General features: G+C 47.5%; 1 protein-coding gene across 2 annotated transcripts in view; it reads right to left on the bottom strand.

Moving 5' to 3' along the window:
- The window catches only part of LOC114029498 (rho guanine nucleotide exchange factor 16-like), a 70110-nt gene that overhangs the window by 33352 nt on the left and 15833 nt on the right, over positions 1-20925 (bottom strand). For both annotated transcript variants that reach the window (XM_027843968.1, XM_027843967.1), the window contains exons 2-4: positions 16915-17491; positions 9323-9368; positions 7563-7726 (exon numbers count right to left, since the gene is read on the bottom strand). In XM_027843968.1, the coding sequence (XP_027699769.1) occupies positions 7563-7726; positions 9323-9368; positions 16915-17469 (765 nt within the window). In that variant the 5' untranslated portion in view covers positions 17470-17491. The remainder of the gene's footprint in view (positions 1-7562; positions 7727-9322; positions 9369-16914; positions 17492-20925) is intronic.

The raw sequence follows: 20925 nt of genomic DNA on the forward strand, positions 1-20925 counted from the left end.
TTCATTTCCTTATCTGTGTCTATAACAGACTGTAAGCTCCCGAGGGCAGGGACTGTCATTTTCTGTATGTGTATCTCCTTCCCCTGTCTCAGTGTCTGGCACATAGTAGGTACTTAATCAATGCTAGCTGTTAGTTTGGATTATTTATATATTTGAGTATATTCTGTACCCTGCCTCTCAAGAGCTCCCAGTGAGGGACGGCAGTCTTTGTATCTTCACCACCTAACAGCGTCCCTAGCACACAGTAGGAGCTCAATGAAAGCGATTCTGTGGGCTCTAGGTTAAGGTTAAGCACAGACCAGAGGGGAAAAGAGTAAGATGCAGGCAGACCATAGAGGAGGCCGAGGCCAGAGTCCTGGGGAGGGCCTGGGAGTGGAGATAAATGAACATTCTTAAGACAGGTGGTGGAGGCAGTGAGACCTAGAAACTGGCTGGCTAGAGTCACGAAAGCCCAGGAGGCTGCCAACCTAAGCGCCTGGCAGGATGCCAGAGGGACGTTAGGATCGGGCGAGTTTACGGGGTAAAGGTCACGAGTCCGCACCAAGGGGCTCCTGAAACACTTCAGTCTGGGAACAACTGGCCTGGGACCCCACCCGGGTCGACACCCAGAACAAAGGAAGGCCAAATAGGGCCCAGGCCGGCTTGGCACATGGGCCTCCCTGCGGAGGCAGGGCAGTGCCTCCCTGGAACGAGTCTTCCTGGGCTGGCCCGCCCACCCGCAGCTGCAGGTGGGACACTTGCCCAGATCCAAATGGCTGAGCCAGCACTTGGGCCTCGTAAAGGTCTGCTGCTACGCATTCCTTGCTCAGGCCACGCGCTCCCGTGGGCACTGCCCACCCTGAACGCTCTTCCCCTCCCCCACACCCCTGGTCATCAGACGAGATCTGGAGCGGGCAGAGGAGATAGCAAAGTCCAACCCTGTCCTCAGACCCGATGAGGAAACCAGGGTCCAGACAAACTGGGTGACTCAGTGTCAGAGCTGAGATTTGAGCCCAGGTCCTCAGATTATTCACTGGACCTTCTACTATACACCATGGGGAGAGAGAGGAGAGAAAGGAAAGGGAGGGGAGAAGGGAAAAGGAGGGAAGGAAGGAGAGGAGAAGGGAGAAAGGAGGGAATGGGTGAAGAAGAAAAGGAAGAAAGAGGGGAGAGGAGGGGAAAATGAGGAGAGAAAGGAGGGAAAAAGAGAAGGGGAAAATGAGAAGGGCTAAGGAGGAAAGAGGAGAAGGGGTAAATGAGAAAGTGGGAAGGAAGGAAGGAGAGAAGGAGGGAGGGAAGAGAAGGGGGAAATGAGAAGGAGGGAAGGGGGCAAGAAAGGGAAGATCACGAAGAAAAGGGCAGAGATAGACGGTGTCAAAGGAAACTGAGATCAGGCAGTGAGACCTGGGAGGATTTTGAGGGGTTGCCCTGGTTCTATCTGCATGTTCTCCTCTGCTGTTGGAGACTGAAGGAAGCCAGTGGTGTGAGAGCGAACATGGGCAGGAAGGCGAGCCAAAGCTGAAATCCCCTTTTCTCTGGGGAGTACAAGGGAGGCGGTGTAGGGCACGGTTACTGGCCAGTCCTCCCCCACTGGCCTTCCTGCACTGCCAGGTGAGTCAATGCCTCTTGGGGCATCTCCAAAGCCTCCCAGGGATGGCCCCACCCCACCCTGCCCCGCCCAGGCTGCTGCCACCTAGGTGCCCTCTCTGCCCGAGGGCCATCTTGGAAGCTGACTGACCGCCTACCCAGCTTGGCTCGTGACTTGGCACACACACCCAGCCCTTGGGGGACTGGGGCAGCCAACCTGGGGGGATGCATGGGGGGAACCTTCCTGTGATGGCATGGGAAACTCCTTCTCTGCCCAGGGGTATTTACTCACAGCTTCCTGCCTGTGCTGGCACGGGAGGGGGCAGGAAGGGGGGCGGCTGGGGAGATACCAGCAGGATACCCAGCTCTGATTCAGTGAATCAGGACGGAAGCAAGGCCGCCAGGGAGGAGGAGCCCAGGGGCTCCAGACCCAAGTCATGGGCTCATAATGAGAACAGGGACTACAGACATCAATACAGAAGTCCCAGCTAAGACCTCATCTTTCACAGGAAGCCTTTCCACCCCCTTCCCTCTGCTCATTATTTCCTATTTATCCTCTCTATAGCCCTGCTTTGTATACACTTACTGCACGCTGTCTCCCCTACTAGATTACAAGCTCCTTCAGGGCAGGGACTATCTGTCTTTTGCCTTTTTTTGTTCCCTACTCAATGTTTAGCACAGTGCTTGGCACACAGATGGTGCTTAATAAATGTTTGCTGAACTAAATTCTCTCCTTTTTTGTCCTGCAGAGAAATTTTAGTAACTTTCTCACTAAGCCTTTCATCACAAGATTGTGGATTTGGAGGCAGAAAGGACAGCGAGGTCATCTAGTCTAAACAATCTCTTTATTTTTACAGAGAGGGGAAACTGAGGCAGAGACTAGATTTGAGCCTATACCATCTGACTCTAAGGTGCTTAATAAATGTTTAATGATTGCCTGATTCAAATCCCACCTTTAACACATATTAGAGGGTAATGTTGGCCCCATCAGCCAACGTCTCTGAGCTCCGGCTTCCTGTCTGTAAAATGGGCCTAATGACCTGTCATTCGTACCCCACAGAGTGATCATGCGTATGGACCTTTTCTGCAAACCTCAAAGGCCAATATAACACGTCATGCATGCAGGGACAAAGTGTCAGCCTGTTAGGGCTGGAAATAGGCCCGAGAGAGAGTCGCTGCCCTGAAAAAGCTCACAATCTAATGGGGGAGACAACAAGCAGACATACGTATGTTCAAACAAACCATACACGAAGAAAAATCTCAGAGGGAAGCCATTAGCATTAAGGGAGACTAGAAGAAGCTTCCTGCAGAAAGTGGGATTTCAGCTGGGACCTGAAGGCAGCCAGGAGGCAGACATGAGGAGGCAGAGTGTCCCATGGCTTTGGGGATCTGCCTAGATATCAAAAATCAGCTCAAGTTCGTAAGGTACTTTGAGCCTCTCAACTACCCCGAGAGGTAATGGTCATCTCTATCCCCATTTTCCAGGTGAGGAAACTGAGGATGAAGGAGGTTAAATGAAGTGACTTCCTCAGGGTGACCCATGGAGAAGTGCCAGAGGTGGGATTTGAACCCAAGGTTTTCTTTTTTTTTTGTTTTTTTTGAGATAATCGGGGTTAAGTGACTTGCTTAGGGTCATACAGCTAGTAAGTGTCTGAAGCCACATCTGAACTCGGGTCCTCCTGACTCCAGGGCTAGCACTCTATCTACTGTGCCACCTAGCTACCCCAAACCCAAGTATTTCTAACTCCATATGTGGCACTCCAGTCACTGACTACACTACTCTCTCTTTTAATAGACCAGGCTACCTTTCTTGGAGTACAGAAGCACATTAACTTCCCCGGGACTCAGTTTCCCCCTCTGTAAAAATTAGGAGTTCAACTGAATCAAACTGGATCAAAGTTTTCTTCCAGTTCCAGATTTATAAACCCCTCATCCCTCTGGGCCTCAGTTTCCCCATCTATAAAATGAGGGGGTCAGTCTAGATGACTGTGAAGGTCCTTTCCAGCTGTGAATCTATGAACCACATTCTCATTCTCTCTCTCTCTCTCTCCTCTCAAAAACACCCAGAGTCAACCCCTTTTCCCTGGACAATTAACCTGCAGATGCTACCTAGGCTTACCTGAGCAGGTGATTAAAAAAGCAACAGGACCGCTGAATTAGTAAATAAAACTAGGAAGGAGCTGTTTTTTTTAAATCAGTAAAACATATAAATCGTCAGCTAATTTGATGAAAAAAAGAAGGAAAACCAAGTTGCCAATATCAAAAATGAAAAAGGAGTATATAATACATAAAGGAGTATAATACATAAAGAAGAAATAAAAGATATTATTTGAAACTATTCTATCCAATGATGTGATGATATGAGCAACAACTCACATGATGTAAATGAAAATTTACAACAATATAAAATACTCGGATGAGCAGAAGAAAGAGAGAATTTAAATAACCAAATTTCAGAAAAACAAACTGAACAAATCTTAAATGAACTCCCAAAGGAAAAAAAAAAGAACAACTCCAGCACCATATGGATTCACAAGTGAATTCTATCAGCATTCAAAAACCCCAATTAATTGCAATATTAGATTGTTTACCAAAATAGCAAAAGGGACTCTACTAAATTCTTTCTATGACACAATTATGGTCTTGATGCCTAAGCCAACAAGAGTTAAAACAGAAAAAAAAACAAACAAAAAACTACAGACCACTATCTCTAATAAATACTGATGCAAAAACTTTAAATAAAATATTAGCAAAGAGCTTATGACAACGTCTCACCAAGCTGGATTTATACCAGTAATGCAAAGCTGGTTTGCAAAAAAAAAAAACTAATTTAGCCATATTAATTTAAATAAATTTAATCATATTAATAACAAAACAATAAAAATCATGATAATATCAATAGATGTAGAAAGAGATCTTGATAAAATACAACCACCATTTCTATTAAAAAAAAAAACAACAACTAGAAGACATAGGAATGGACCTTTGCTTAAACATGATAAATTGCATATATCTAAAACCGAGAGCCATCATTATATGTAGCCAGGATAAACTTAAATGTTTTCCATTAAGGTCAGGGGTAAAATAAGGATGTCTACTGTCACTGCTTCTATTTGACAAAGTACTAGGAAAAACTAGCTACTATAATAAGACAAGAAAAAGAAATGGAAGAAATAAGCAGAGACAAAGAAGAAACCAAATTATCCCTTTCTTACAGGTGAGATGATGGTTTACTGAAAAACCCCTAGAGAGTCTACTAAAAATTAACTGAAATAATAACTTCACTAAAGCTGTAGGATATATAATAAATCCATATAAGTCAGCAGCATTTCCTTACAGTACCAATAAAACCCAGCAGGAAAGATAAATTCCATTTAAAATTACTACAGAATGTATAAAATACTTGAGAGTCTAACTACCAAGATACACACAAGAATTACATAAACACAATTACAAGCTACTGCTTATAGGAATAAAGATAGAGGCAAATAACTGCAGAAATATTCATTGCTCATGGATAGGCTGAGCCAATATAATAAAAATGACAATACTGCACAAAATAATTTACTTATTTAGTCTCATACTGATCAAACTACCAAGGGACTACTTTATAAAACTTGAAGAAATAACACTGAAATTCATATAGAGGCAGAAAAGTTTAAAAATCTCAAGGGAAATGATGAAAAAAAAAAATGAGAACGAATGGAACCCTAGCAGTTCCTGATCTTAGACTGTACTACAAAGCAGTAATTCTCAAAACAATTTGGTATTGGTTAAAAAACTGAGAGACTGATAAGTGGAGCAGATTAGGTACACAATACCCAGAAGCAAATGAAGCTAGAAACCTAGTATTCAATAAACTCAAAGACCCCCAGCTATTAGGGTAAGACTTAGTATTTGATTAAAAAAAAAAACTGATGGGAAAACTAGACAGCAGTAAGGCAGAAATTAGGCTGCAGCCACAAAATTAAAAGATGCTTGTTCCTTGGAAGGAAAGCTATGGCAAATCTGGACAGCACACTAAAAAGCAGACACCACCTTGCCAACAAAGGTCCATACAGTCAAAGCTATGGCTTTTTCCAGTAGTAGTGTATGACTGAGTTGGACCATACGGGAAGTTGAAGGTTGCAGAATTGACACTCTGTGGTACTGAAGAATAGTTTTGAGAGTCCCCTGGGCAGCAAGGAGAAGAATGAGTGAATACTTAAAGAAATTATTTCAGACTATTCACTGGAAGGTCAACTACTAAAGCTTAAGGACTTTGGCCACATAACGAGAAGATGGGAATCATTGGAAAAGACCCTCATGTTGGAAAAGATTGAAGGCAAAAGTAAAGGGTACAGTAGAGGATGAGATGGACAGCGTCATGGAAACAATGAACACAAACTCAGACAGACTTTGAGCGACAGTGGAAGACAGAAAGGCCTGGAGTGCTACGGATGGTCCATGGGGTCAGGAGGAGTCGGGCATGAATGAACAACAGAGTTAAACCAACACCCCTTACCTTATACCAAGCTAAATTCCAAAAGGATCCGTGACCGTGACATAAACGGTCACAACATAAGTTAGTGGAGCAAAGGAGAAATTACCTGTCAGATCTATGGAAAAGGGAAGAGTTCATAACCAAACAAGGGACAGAGAGAACCATACAAGATAAAATAAGCAACTTTAATTGCACAAAATTTACATATTTTTGCACAAATCCAATACAGGTAAGATTAGAAGGGAAGTAATTTGCTGGGAAAAAAATATTTGCAGCAAGGTTCTCTGGTCAAGGTCTCTTTTCCAAGATATACAAGGTGACAATTCAGATTTATAAGAATAAGAGTAATTTCCAATTGATAAATGGTCCGAACATATAAACAGCCAGTTCCCGTGGGAAAAAATCCAAGCTATATATAGCCATATGAAAAAAATGCTCCAAATCACTACTAGAGAAATGAAATTAATGCAATTTTGAGGTTCCAACTCAAACCTATCAGATTTGCAAAGATAACCAAAAAGGAGAAATGATCAACGTTGGAGGGGTTGTGGGAAGACAGGCCCGTTGATGCCCTACTGGTAGAGCTCTGAATGTGCATGACCACTCTGGAAAGCAATTTGGAAATACGCACAAAAAGTTACTAATAAGTACGTGCCCTTTGGCCCAGCCTATACTGAAAAGACCCAAGAAAGAGGGAAAAGATCCCATATGTACAAAAATATTTATAGCAGCTCTTTCGGGGAAGGCAAAGAACTAGAAACCGAGGGGGTGCCCATCAATTGAGGAATGGCTAAACAAGTTATGGTCTATGACTGTGATGAAATAGTACTGTGCTGTAAGAGGTGAGGAAATGGATTTCAGAGACATGGGAAAACCGATGCAGAGTGAAGAAAGTGAAATCAGGAGAATAATTTATAATGTAACATCAATGATACAAAAATAAACATTTCTGAAAGTCTCATTGCCATCTCCCTCCCTATTTATCCTGTCTGTAGGTCATTTGCTGGTTTTCTTTCCCATTAGACTGTAAGCTCCTGAGGGGCAGGGATTGTCTTTTGCTTTTCTTTGTATCCCCACAGCTTAGCACAATGCCTGGCAGATAGCAGGTGCTTAATAAATGGTGACTGATTGATCTTAAGGACTCTGATTACTGAAATGACGAGCCATAATTGGGAGGACTGAGAAAGAACACTGCCCACCTCAAGGCCATTGCGTAGAATAAGAAATACATTTTTGGAAATGACCAATGTGGGAATGTTTTAACTGTGCTTATGTGATAGGAGAATTTGGTTGTTTTTTTTTTTTAACCAGTCAGTGGGTAGGAGCAAAAACATAAATGTTTGATAGTTGAAAAAAAATAAATTAAATTAAGAAAAAACAACACACAGAGAAAAATCTCAAACAAGGACGTAGACGCCTCTCTATGGAGATTTCACGCCCTGAGCGGGGCGACAGGAAGAAAGGATGGCTGTGAGGGACTCAGGGGTCCCAGGTCCCTTGCCAGAGTACCCACCTCAGGGAGCTGGCTCCAGGTGACTTGGGCAGGCCGGTAACTCTTCACCACAATCGTGGTGTCTGTTTTCTGAGGTCCCTCTGGGCTCAGGCAATCCTGATCATCGTCCGAATCGTGGCTGGTGTTCAGGCCCCTCTCACGGATTTCCTGGTAGAACCTTGGATCTGGGGACAGAAGGCAAGTCACGAGCTGACACAGGGACCCTGAGGAGTCCTCCCTGCCCTGTGCCTCTGAGGCAGCATCTCTCGCCGAGACCCCTGGGGGTGGTGAGCCCTCCCTGGGGCCCCACAGAGACCCCGAAACCGAAAGGCGGCGGAGAGCCCCCCAGAATGGGCTGTCTCCCATGGCTGCACAGGGCTCGGCCAATTCGCCAGGGAGCTTGGGAGAAGAGCAGCATTCCCGTGTGGAATGTGACACCTTTGGGACCGGGGTCCTGGCTGGTGATCACAGCCCCCAGAGAAGGCGAGGCGAGGGCCTAGGGAGGGGAGGATACCAACCACACACACATGTGGTCCCTGGACTGCCCCAAGGTTGGCTGGGGGAGCCGGCCCCACTGATCCCTACCAAGAATGCCCCCTCCTAAATCCGGCCTTTCCACAAATCCACTAACTGTAGGCTACGTTCTTCAACCAGACAAGCCACGGCAGAGGAATGGGCCACAGGAGCACTCACTAATCAATGAACAAAGACCCCGTGCCTACTATGTGCTAGGCATGGGGGATGTAAATACTAAAAAAAAAATAAACAATTCCTATCCTCAAGGCAGCTTACATTCTACTGGGGGAGATAGGATGTACACATAGAAAGATACACAACACAAACACAAAACAGACAGACGGTCTCACTTTTGTTTTTGCATTCTCAGCACCTAGCACAAAGTAGGGGCTTGTTTGTTGACTGAGTGATTGATTTTGGGGGGGAAGGGAGGGAAGGGCAGCACACAGTAGGGGCTTTATGTTTGTTGACTGAATGATAGATCCTGGGGGAAAGGGCAGCACACAGTAGGTGCTTATGGTTGTTGCCCAAGTGATTGATTGGGGTGGGGGGCAGGGAGAGGCGGGGAAGAGCAAGACAAGGTAACTTAGTGAGTGCTAGACTTGGAATCAGGAAGACCTGGGTTCAAATCCTGCCTCTAATACTGCTTCCCTGTGTGACCCTGTACAAAGCTGCTTCACCCGTCTCCTCCCCACTTTCTTCTTAAGTAAGATGCTAACCACAGTGGTTAATGTTTATAGAATGCTGTTAGGCCTGCAAAGCACTTTCCATACATTATCTCATTTGGTCCTCACGACGACGACCCTATGAGGTGGGAATGGAGGCAGGACTTGACACGGTACAGATGAAAGAGTGCTGATTTGGGAGCCAGGCAGCATGGGTTCACATCCCGGCTCTGCAGAGTAACACTGGTGCAGCCCAGGGCAGGTCATTAATTTAATCACTGAATCATTCTCCGCTTTGGCATTTATAAAAGCCCAAAGCCTAATTAATCCTAGTTATAGTCACCGTGTCTCCAGAGGGCCCCTCAGAGATGAGGACTTTCACACACCCCCTTTCCCCAGGGCCTGTCTTCCCAGATGTTACAGAAGCAGCCACATGGGGCAGGGGAGGAGGGAAGGAAGGGAGGGAGGGAGGAAAGAAGGGAGGGAGGGAGAGAAGGAGGGAGGAGAGAGAAAGAGAGAAAGAGAGAGAGAGAGAGAGAGAGAGAGAGGGGGGCCTGCCCAGTCTCCAGCCCAGGAATTGACACTGGAGGCCAGACTCACCATCCTTGAAAGAACCCTTGTTTGCACGCTTCCTCCCGAGAGTTCTCTGTGGCAATGAGAGAAAGACAGAAAGACAACTGGTTAAAAGAAGGCGGCCAGCCCCGGTTTTCTTCTCCTCCTTGTCTCTCGGTCCTGCCTTTCCCTTCTCCAGACGGACCGCGGGTTCCGAAATGCCCCTCTGCCGGTCTGCCCTGTGCCAGGGCCAGCACTGAGAGTCCACATGGACTGTGATGGGTGCCTCCCCTCTCCTGGGACCTGGAGCCCAGCCCGCTTTGGGCATCTCCACCAAGGCGGTCCAATGAGGCCTGCTGGGCACTCTTCTCGCCCCTCTGCCTCGTGGAATACCGATTATCCTTCAAGGCAGAGCTCAGGGGCAGCCTCTTCCTTGAAGCCTTTCCTGATCACCTCTTCTAGCTGTTGGTGCTTTGCTCTGGAATGCTGGCATCCCATCCCCAACCCCCTCAATAGAATGGAAGCTTCTGGAGGGCAGAGGCAGTTTATGTAGCCCAAGCACCTGGCACAAGGCAGGGGTTTAATTAACACTCCTGGGGTCCAATTATTGTTACTGAATCACTGGATGGCTGCTCTGCAAGGACCATTCCCCTTCCGCTGCAGGGCCCCAGAACCGAGGACCCCCACCCTTCCTCAAAGCGAGCCATCCATTTCTTTAACAGGTCCCTTTCTCAGGGAGTACCTGCCCTTTCCTGCTCTGGGAAAGGACCAGAAACCTCCCTGGCTGCTTGGCTTAGAGCAAACAGTTCTCTTGGAGCTGAAAAGCAGAGAAAAGAAACAGTGGGGGCCTAGATGGGCAAGCCCCCAGGGAACAAGAGACGCAGAGACTTGGATCCAGTCTGCCAGCCCCTTGTTCTGATAGCAAGACTTTCAATACTTTGCCTGGTGGGCCTCTCCCCAACAAATGCTCCAACCATCCCCGTGCAGGGAAGAGAGACATTCAGGTGCCGCCAGGCTAACCTGGCAAAACTCATTATTACTTGCTTTGTACTGGGGAGCCTCATGGGCAGGCAGGGGGTGTAGTGGATAGAGCAGACTACATTTATAATTTATCCTATATGCTACTATGGGTACTCAATGACAGTTCTCAAGGAGAAGCACTCAGATTACCTTCTATTTACTTATTTCAAATTCTGCCTAAGGCACTTCCTAGCTGTGTGACCCTGGGCAACTCACTTAGCCTTTCTCTGCCTCAGTTTCCTCAACTGTAAAATGGGCAGAAGAATAGTAACATTTGCCTCCCGGGGCTGTTTTGAGGATCAAATGAGAAGATAGTTGTAAAAATGCTCATCACAGTGTATAGCACATAGTAGGTGCTATATAAATGTTATTATTATTGTTGTTATACATTATCATGTACTATTATATATTGCTATCATAATATATGTACTGTAACATGCTGTTATTATAATACGATTATAATATATAATATATTGTTATTATTATCATTATGCCTTAGTCCTTTCAATGCGGATATTCTGCCAACTCAGGCAGGAGATCTTCAGAAGCCAGGCCATCCTGAGAAGCCCCCAGGGACAGGAATGTAAGGCTAACTGATAAGATAAGCTTGGTTCCCTTCAGTAGACCAGAGACTGAAAACCACAGGGTTAATTTTGCTCACTGCTCTGACCTTTCCACTCTCTCTCTCTCTGCCTGTACAGAGCAGCGGCTGTAATAATTTCCATCTGAGACATCTGAAATTCCCAAGGCACTTAGTTTCTGGAGTCCCATCTGCTGCTGGTTTGAGTGAGTTATCAGAAAACCAAGTATGGAACTAAACCAAAGACAGCCCCATCACTGTTTGTACGTAGCTGGTTTTGCACGTCAATAAAGTTGGTCCGATATTCTTTGACTCTATTTGCTCAAAAGTCTTTGACAGCTGCCCTTCTGCCTTTGTTTTAAAAGACACCCACAATTTCGATTAAAATTGCTATATTTATTTCCTCTGACTCTCCAGTGCCTTCCCACAGCTGTCCGCTGGTCCCGGGAAGCACCCCCTCCTCATTTCTGCCCCTCAGAATTTCCCTTGCTCCCTGCAAGGTTGGATTACCCACCTCCCCCACTTTGTTCTGTCCCTACTCAAATTCAATTGTTCTTACTCATCAGCATACTGGCCATCTTCCCCTGTGAGGGCAGAGTCTCCTTCTAGCTCAGGATGGTGCCTGGCCATTCCCACCTTTCCAGTCTTCTTACATTTAATGACCTTCCAATGACTCTAAGACCCAATAATGCCCGCTGGCTTTCGGTTCCTCACATGACATCTCAGGCCCTTGCACTAGTTGTCCCATGTCTAGAATACACCCGCTCTTGGCCTCTGCTTCCTGGCTTCCGTCAAGACTCAGCTCGAATCCCACCTTCTGTAGGAGCTCCTTCCCCATCCTCCTGGCTAATAATGCTTCCCTGGGATGACCTTTCAGGTATTCTGCATACATCTGAGAGTCTTTTGCCCGCCATCTCCCCCCACTCAAAATATGAATTCCATGAGTCCAAGGACCATGTTTTTGCCTTTCTTTGTAGCCCCAGTGCTTAGCCAGGGCTTGAAGTCCAGGGACGATCCCTCTGCTGATCTTCAAGAAAGCTTTTCACCCGCTCTGTTTCCCACCTGGATTAGTTTGCCCCTCTTTAGACAGCCTGGTGGCCCCCCTCACCCTACCCTGAGGAGACATGTCCATGTTGGTACTGGACTTGGTGAGGACACCCAACCAGCTTAGCCCACAGCAGCTCAGAACACCCGCGCTCAAGAGACCTCACCAGCCTCACTCGTCCTCAGCTGCAAGGATTAGCCAAGTATCACTAAAAAAACCAAACCAAAACAAAACGCCTCTTTCTGCTCTGCCAAGAACCCTTTCTGAAGATTAATAAAGCAGCCAACAGGTTAGGACGGACACACAGGCTCTGGTTCCTGGACCAGTACAGATGTTTGTAATGTCCAGCAGGGATCAGCATGCCGGCCCAGCAAAGACCTCCACTCCCTCACCACAGCTAATCCAATTAACCACATCCCCCGGGGCAGCTTCTGGGCCCAGGACCTCAAAGGCAGACAGACAAATGGGGACAATCCAGGTCCCTGCTTATTTCCATTAAAGTTCAACTTTCAATTTGTCAAGCAAGCAGAAAGATGTGCTTAAATCAAACCATCCAGCCTCTTCCTCCCCCGACAGCTTTCCCTTCTTTCTTTCCTTCTCGATGGTCTTCTTGACCTCACTCCTACCCCTAACTCTTGCACAGCTGAGAGCCCTGGCCCGGGTGCCTTCCATTTGGAAGCCCTGAACACACCTACACTGCTGAAGTGCTTCCTGGTAGACCAGCAAGACCCCTTCCTCTCCCCCTCCCCCTCTTCCTTGCCCCCTCCCCTTCTCCCTCTCCCCCTTTCCCTCTCTCTCTCTCTCTCAATTATTCCAACAGCCTCCTCAACAAGTCTTGCCCACTCGGGTCCATCCTCTACACCACAGCAATGATTTTCTTTAAATAAGCCCAGATCTGACCATACGGTTCCCCTACCCAACCAATTTCAGCAGCTTCCTATTATCCATAGGATAACATCAAAACTGCTCAGTTTAGCTTTTAAAGCCCTCCCCAACTTGTCCCGGGCTTCCTGGCTGTCTGGTCTCCCTCCACACTCTGAGATCTCTGCTCCTCACACACAACACTCCACCCACCAGCACCACGGTTCGCTGCATGCCTAGAACACTCTCCTTCCTAATCTCTGCCCAGGAGTCGGCTTTTCCTTCCTTCACCTTCTATCATCTTCACTAAGCCTTTTCTGAGTCCCCTACTCAGAAGAGCTGGTCCCTCCCAAATCACCTTCTAGGCGTCATGGTCTTCTAGAACAAAGGATAAACAATGACGACTTTGCATGTAACTACCTTGAATGTACTGGTATTTATTCCCTTTATATCCATGCTATTTATAGTTGTAGATACATTTGTCTTTCCCTTTAGAAAGTCATCTCCACGGGAATAGATATTGCTTGACATTCTTTGTATTTGCCTCCCCTACACCTAACACTGTGCCCTGTGCACAGTAGGTGCTTAATACTGGTGACTGATTGCTTAGACTTCAGTTTTCTCATTTGTAAAACGAGAGATGCCAGCTCTTAAATCAGCTCCAATATATAACATATTTATGAACGAATGGGAGGCAACCTGGCAGAGTCAGGAAGACACAGGATCAAATCTGGCTTCTGACTTATATTGGTTGTGTGACCTTGGGCAAATCATTCTACCTTTTATGGGCAATTCTGGGGGTCTAAGTGGCAAAACAGTTGCCTGATGGGCGGGGGTGCATTGGTATAACGTTTTTCCAGCATCTCCTACTTAAAGTTTTAAACTTTTCTTTGTATTCCCAGAGTCTGTGCTTACTACATGTTTAATTAAATGGTAGTTGACTGAACAAATTAGATCATCTCTCAGGTCTTAAAATCTTCTGATTCCTGTGACTTCACCAGACTGCCAAGATTCCTGGAAAAATGTGTATGTATTTATGTGTGTGTATATGTATATGTATATATCCATGTTGTATAAAGCTGCAGGTCAGGAAAGAAAAAAAATGAAGGGAAAACAGGAAAAAAAGAAAAAAAAATGCATACATACAACACACACATAAATATACACACACGTTTTCCCAGGAATCCTGGTAGTCTGGTGAAGTCACAGGAATCAGAAGATTGTAAGACCTGAGAGATGATCTAATTCAATCAGTCAGTCAATCAACTAGCATTTATTAAGCACCTACTATGTGCTTAAGCTCTGGAGATAAAAAGTGAAAAATAATCCTTGCCATCAAGGAGCTCACAATCTAATGGTAGTGGGGATGGGGGCAATATGCAAACAACTATGTACAAATAAGATACGTACAGGGTAAACAGAGGTAGTCAACAGAGGGTATTCAGTCAGTCAATAGTCAACAAACTTTTATTAAGTGCCTACTATGTGCCAGGCACTGGGTTAAGCACTGGGGATACAAAGAAAAAAATAAAAAACCAGACCCTGCTCTCAGGAAGTTTCCCGTCTAACGAGGGGACAACGCAAAAATAGCTCCGTTCAAATGAGATATGGACAGGATGAGCCGGCAATAATGTCAGCTGGACGGTACCAGCATGGAGGGGGGCTAGGCCTCTTCAAAGAGGAAAATGACACAGAGCGAAAGTGACTGCAACATGGCGGCCTGGGAGAAGCCAGCGCTGGTCTTGCTCCACCATCCTGCCTCCCGCTAACTCTGGCTTTGTGCTCTGTCATCCTTTGCCTTCTCAAATGAAAATAGGATTTCCTAATTAACACATTTACATCATAACCAGGGCCCCAAGAAGAAAACAAACGAGTCTTTCCAAGAACTGTCTAAGCACCCATATATATGTAATTAATGAGTAATGCAATATGACTCTCACCAAGCCATGAAACCCGTACCTCGAGCCTTCTATTTGGCAAGCACGGCCCATCCCCCTGCCTGGAATGGGCTCACTCCCCACCCCCAGCCTGCTGCCAGAATCCCTAACTTCCTTCGATGCTTAGCTTAGGCCCCATCTCCATCCCTGCAGCTGCTACTGCCTCCCCTGCCTGCTCTAATGACCTTGTAATTGCTACATCTATGTGTGTATATACACGTGTGTACATACATGTACACATATGTCTATATGGACATGTATGTAATAGACACACACATATACACATCCACACACTTTGGGTGAACGTGTTGCTTTCCCCTAGTAGAATGTAATCTCCTGGAGGGCAGGCCCTGTTTCGGGGAGTTCTTTGATCCCTAGCACCTGACACAGTGCCTAGCACCTCGGTTGTGTCCAGGACATGCTTGATGACTGATTGGTTATTACCTGGCTGTATAACACGCCCCACCTTCTACTGTGAATGACCCTCCCCTGCTTGTTGAGTCCTGCTATTCTCCAAAATGAGCACGTACACAGTAGGTGCTTAATAAATGCTGGACTGAATTAAAATATGAGTCACTTGGCTCTACCACTTACCAGAAATTCATACTCCAATGAAGAAATACATTCTATAAATGAGATTTACAGCTGGGAGATACCTTGACAGTCACTGAGCCCAGGTGTCAAACTCTGGCAAAGAGTGACCCAAACCAGATTAAAATGTAAGTGGGAAATAGTTACCAAGATAAATAAAAACATAATAAAAATTGATAATGTTAATTTGTGGTTTTCTAAGTCATATAATGCCCTCAGGGATCCCTCGGTATGGTTTAGGGACTCACGTTTCTATTTGAGTTTGACACGACTGATGGTGTTGCCCCACTCCCTCATTTTTAAAGCCTTGTCTCAGGTAGGAGAGAGAGACAGAGATGAAAAATACCACTGGGGTGGGGAGGAAGAGACAGGGACAGAGACAGAGAGGAAGGGAGGGAGGGAGGGAGAGAGGGGGAAAGGAAGAGAGAGAGAGAGAGAGAGTGTGTGTGTGTGTGTGTATGTGAGACAGAGAGAGAGAGAGAGAGAGAAGAGAGGAGAGAGGGGAAGAGAGGGGGAGAGAGGGAGAAGGGGAGAAGGGGAGAGAGGGAGAGAGGGAGAGAGGGGGAGAGAGGGAGGAGGGAGAGAGGGAGAGAGAGAGAGAGAGAGACAGAGAGAGAGATACAGAGACAGAGAGAGGGAGGGAGAGAGGAGAGAAGAGAGAGAGAGGAGAGAAGAAAGAGAGAGAGAGAATGAGAAAGATAAGAGAGAGAGAGAATGAGAAAGATGAGAGAGGGAGAGAGAAGAAGAAAGAGAAGGAGGAAGAAAGACAGAGAGAATCAATCGCAGAGAGACAGAGGAGGAACAGGAGATGAGGAGAGACAGGTAAGCGAGAGATGACAGAGAGAGAGTTGCCACGAGGAGGCAGGAGAAGGAAAAGCCTCTGCCCAGACAGAACCAGAATAGAGCTCTGCAGAAAGCTGGGGACTCTGAAAGAGGGACCTGAAGAGGGCGGGCGTCCCAGGCATAGAGGACAGCAGGTGCCAAGGCCTGTGGGGGGAAGAGATCCCCAACCACGCCTGACTGATACAAAGAGTGTGTAAAGGAGGGAGGCATGAGCTCTTCAGCTTCCAGAAGAGGCAGGGTGGCCCAGCGGACAGAACTGGATTTGGAGTCAAGGGGACCCGAGTTTGAATCCAGCCTCAGACATTTGCTGGCAGCGTGACCCTGGGCGAGTCCCTCAGCTGCTCTCTGCCTCTGTTTCCTCGTCTAAAAAGTGGGGATAATAACAGCACCCACCTCCCAGGGAGGTTGTAAGGAACGGCTAATGTAACACATAGAAAGTGCCTCTGCAAACTTTAAAGTGCCCTAAAATCGCTAGCTTTCCTTATCAGGATCACTCTTACTACCGCTGCACTGGCTGCTCGGCTCTGCCTCAGTTTTCTCCTCTGTAAAATAGGGAGAATGCTAGAACCTGCTTAACAGGCGATCAGAGGAGATGGCACACGTAATGTGCAGGCAGATCCCGTGGGGGCTATCTTAATTATTATTATTGTTGTAGTAAATGTTCTTATTATTAATCAGTCCTACGATCTATCAGAGGCCAGTGCCCTAAAAGCGGGGGGTGCCTCGGCCCACCTAGGGCCGGCCATCTCCCCGTGCTCTTTACCTTGCTCCTGCCTGGGCTCCGGGCTCGCCCCTGGGCTGATTCCTCAGCCAGAGGTTTGAGGGTGGACATGGGCTTGGATTCAGCTAGGCTCCCGAACCCCTTCATGGCCGCGCGGTAGGACTGGTTCCGGAGGTTCCGCGTCAGCATCCCCCCTGAGGTCACATCCATGTCTAGGTCATCCAGGGAGAAGCTGGGGGCAGACAGCCTCTTGGGGTCCCGCCGGGCGGCCTCCTTGCTCAGAATGACGTGCCCAAAGCTCTGGTGGCGGGTGGGTGTCTTTGCCTTGGTGGACACAGCCAGGCTCTTTGGGATCATCTGCTGGGTGCCCACCTTGAGAGCGGCAGGGCTCTCCGTGCTCAGGATGACGTGGTGGGGCTCGCCCGGCGGGCGCTCCATCTGGAAGGCGGCGTTCTCCATCGACCTCAGGGAGCTCCGGGATCCAGAGAGCCCGGGAATGGGGTTGCCATCCTTATCAAGGCGCAGCTCAGAGTGAAAACGATATTCCAGCAGCTTGGACTTCTCATCCAACGAACTGTCCGAATGCCTTTGAGACATGGTGATTCCGGCGGGGTGGGTCCTGGTGGAGTTAAAGGGGCACCATGTGAGACGGAAACCCAAGGGCATCTTAGTTAGGGCACCCCTCACAAGGCAGACTATTGGGACCCAAGGTGGCTCCTCTGAGGGGATGTGCCCCACCACCTTCTGGCAGACCATGCCGGCCCTCCCGCCACGACTTCCCTCCCATCCGTTATCTCTGGGCCCTCCCTAGCTGCCAAACAACAGGGGGCTATGATGATAACACCATTATTAAACATCATTAATATAATGATATAATTACTGGGCAACCCTCCCCGAGGGGGTAGGAACAGAGGGGGTTCAGCTGACACTTGGGTCAGGGGTAAAGCCAAGCTGGGCAGGGAGGGTGGCACGCTTCCCTTAAGTGGCTTCTCTGGGGGAAGAAAGCTAGGCTGGGGAAACTGAGGCACGGGGCCCAAGACATTTTATCTCAAGGAAGAGCCCAACTCACTGCATTTATCTATTGTGGAGCAGACATATATGAGAGCAATCATACCATAACACATGCAATGGACATTTGAGGCCACACGGTTCAATCCCCTCATTTTAAAGATGAGGAAACGGGGACCCAACAAGAGGAAATAATTTGCCCAAAATCGTTCAAGGAAGAGGAGTGATGTCAGCTAGGTGATGCCATAGTGCATAGAGCACCGGGCCTGGAGTCAGGAAGACCCAAGTTCAAACCCAGCCTCAGACACTTCCTAGCTGCGTGACCCTGGGCAAGTCACTTCACCCTGTTTGCCTCAGTTTCCTCATCTGTACAATGGGCTGGAGAAGGAAATGGCAAGCCACTCCAGCGCCTCTGCCAAGAAAACCCCAAATTAGGTCACGAAGAGTCGGACTGAAAACGACTAAAAAGTGACTGGATCAGAAGTTCCTCCAGAACAGGGACTGTGCCTCATCTTGCGTGTCACCTAAATCCAATTCATTTACATGGCATGGCACCACCTCCCTGACATCATGGTCCTCTTCCAGAATGGAGGACGAATGACAACCCTTCCCCACAGAGGACGGGTGAGTCAGGGGCGTGGAGGTCAGAGCTGGAAAGGTCCTCATTTGACACAAGAGGAAAGTGAGGCTCACGCTAGCCTAAGAGAGCCCAGCAGTAAAGGGAACAGAGGCAGAGCTGAGATCTGAACCCAGAACTAGGACTCTTTCCACTGGTCCACCCTGTCTCCCGTTTGAACTCTGAACTTCCATGATTCTGACCACCCTCTGGCTCCACCTGCTCAGTGAGCTTCCTGAAGCCTTCAGAAGGAAGAGGAGACACTTGGAAGCTGCCCCAGGGTGGGGAGTCCTCAGACAAAGCAAGGGCACTAAGGGTCACACACAGATAAGATACCCTCTCTCCTCCCTTTGTGACTCAGCCCGCCCCGGGGCACCCCTCCTCCTCCTCCTCCTCCTCCCCCGTGGCTGCCAGACCACTGAAACGCATCTTCCAGGAGTCACCCATCCCTGGCACCCTGGCTTACGGGAACCACACCCCAGCTGCCCAGAAAGGGGCCTGCCTGCCAACTACGGCAGGCCTGGCTCAAGGCTCTCACTGGGGGAGACTCAGGCTGACAACCCGAGATCGAAAGTGAAAGGAATGAATCCAAGAGGATTTACCGTGAAGGCAGGACAAGGTCAGGAAGGGCCGTCTCCTCAACCCACCTCAGGCCGGGAATCCACATTTCCCATCAAGGCTCAAGCTCAGGGGCTACCCCCCTACCAGGGGTGGGCAACTTGCGGCCTCGAGCCACAGGGAGCCCTCTAGGTCCTCAAGTGCAGTCCCCACTCCTGCCACGAAAGTCTTGCCTCTACATTCAAATGGTATCTGTGTGTATGTGTGTACATATACATACATATACATATGATTATATTATTACATACATTAATTTATATGCTCATGTCACTAAATTTACCTAAATTTTACACATTAATGTTTTATTATATATAATATTAAAAAGCATATATACATATATTAATTACATGTGTACAACAATAATAATAATAATATCATAATAGCTAGCATTTATATAGTGCTTACTATGTGCCAGGCACTGTGTTAAGGGTTCTACAAATATTATCTCATTTGATCCTCAAAACAATCCTGGGAGGTTAGTGCTATTATTACCTCCATTTTACAGTGGAGGAAACCGAGGCAGACAGAGGTGAAGTGACTTGCTCAGGGTCACACAGCTAGTTAAGTGTCTGAGGCTGGATTTGAACTTAGCTCTTCCTAACTCCAGGCCTGACTTCTATCCACTTTGACTGATCTCTGTAAAAGTTGTTTCTTCTCTCATATAGACTGCAGGCTCTTAGAGGGCAGGGGCTATTTCAATCAATCGACAAGCATACGCTGGGCACTTATTGTATGCTTCATAAATAAATTCCAGGAATACATCTTTCTGTCGTCTGTGCCTAGAACACAGTAGGCCCTTGAATACATGGATGAATAGAGGGGCTAAAAGACCTCAGAATTAATCTCTGTGACTTGATTTCCCCATCTGTAACATGGGGGCCATCAGGTGTGGGGTAAAGATTAGTCTATTTACTCTCCATTCAAACGAGATAATGGGGGCTGGGAGGCAGAAGAGCAGGCATCTGCTCTCAATTCTCTCACAAACCACCTCGGCCAAAGCTTTGGAAGGAACCTCAGACGCCATAGAGAAGGCAGACCCCCCACCCTCTCCAACACATGGGAAGGCGGGCTGCTCATCCAGCCTCCGCTGAAAGCCCTCCAGGGCCGGGGAACCATAACCGTGAGCTGACGGTCCCTAAGCGTCCCCGTCTGGGGCTTGGGTTTTCAGATCTGTAGGGCAAGGCCCCCCCCCCCCCCCCCCGGGGCCATCCCCAAGCCCTCTCCAGCCCATCTACCAGGGTAAGGCACTTCCCTCATAACCACCCTGGGAGGCGAGTAATCAGCAAATTAAGGGGCATTACTTAAGTTTGGATCCTGTGTTAGATGCCCCGGAATTTGACATGAGTAAAATAGTTCTCGCCCTCACAGAGCTTTCATTCTACACGGGGAGACAATATCATCAATCTCCTCAATAGGAGGGCTTGTTTCCTCTGTGAAACAAGCATAGTCAAGGCTTGGCAGACAGTAGGAGGTTAATAGAGGCTTGTTGATTTGCTGATAAGTAAGTATAGAGTGAATAAATATAAAACCAAAACCAGGCAGTTTGGGAGGGAGGGCCCTAGCAGCTTCATGTAGAAGGTGGTTCTTGAGCAGATCCTCCAAGGAAGAGAGAGGTTCTATGAGGCTGAGATAAGGAGAGAGGGCATACCAGGCGGGGAGGCTGGCCGAGGCAAAGGCACAGAAGTGGTAAAGACTGTTATTGCCATTAGAGAGACTCAATCTGAATTTGAATCCAATTAATCAACCGGCAAGCATTTATTAACTGCCTACTGTGTACAAGGGTACCACAGACAATAATCAGCAAAGCCTGG

This window comes from Vombatus ursinus, unplaced genomic scaffold (genome assembly GCF_900497805.2).
Source record: "Vombatus ursinus unplaced genomic scaffold, bare-nosed wombat genome assembly UNPS02014932.1, whole genome shotgun sequence".
NCBI classification, from domain to species: Eukaryota; Metazoa; Chordata; class Mammalia; order Diprotodontia; family Vombatidae; genus Vombatus; species Vombatus ursinus.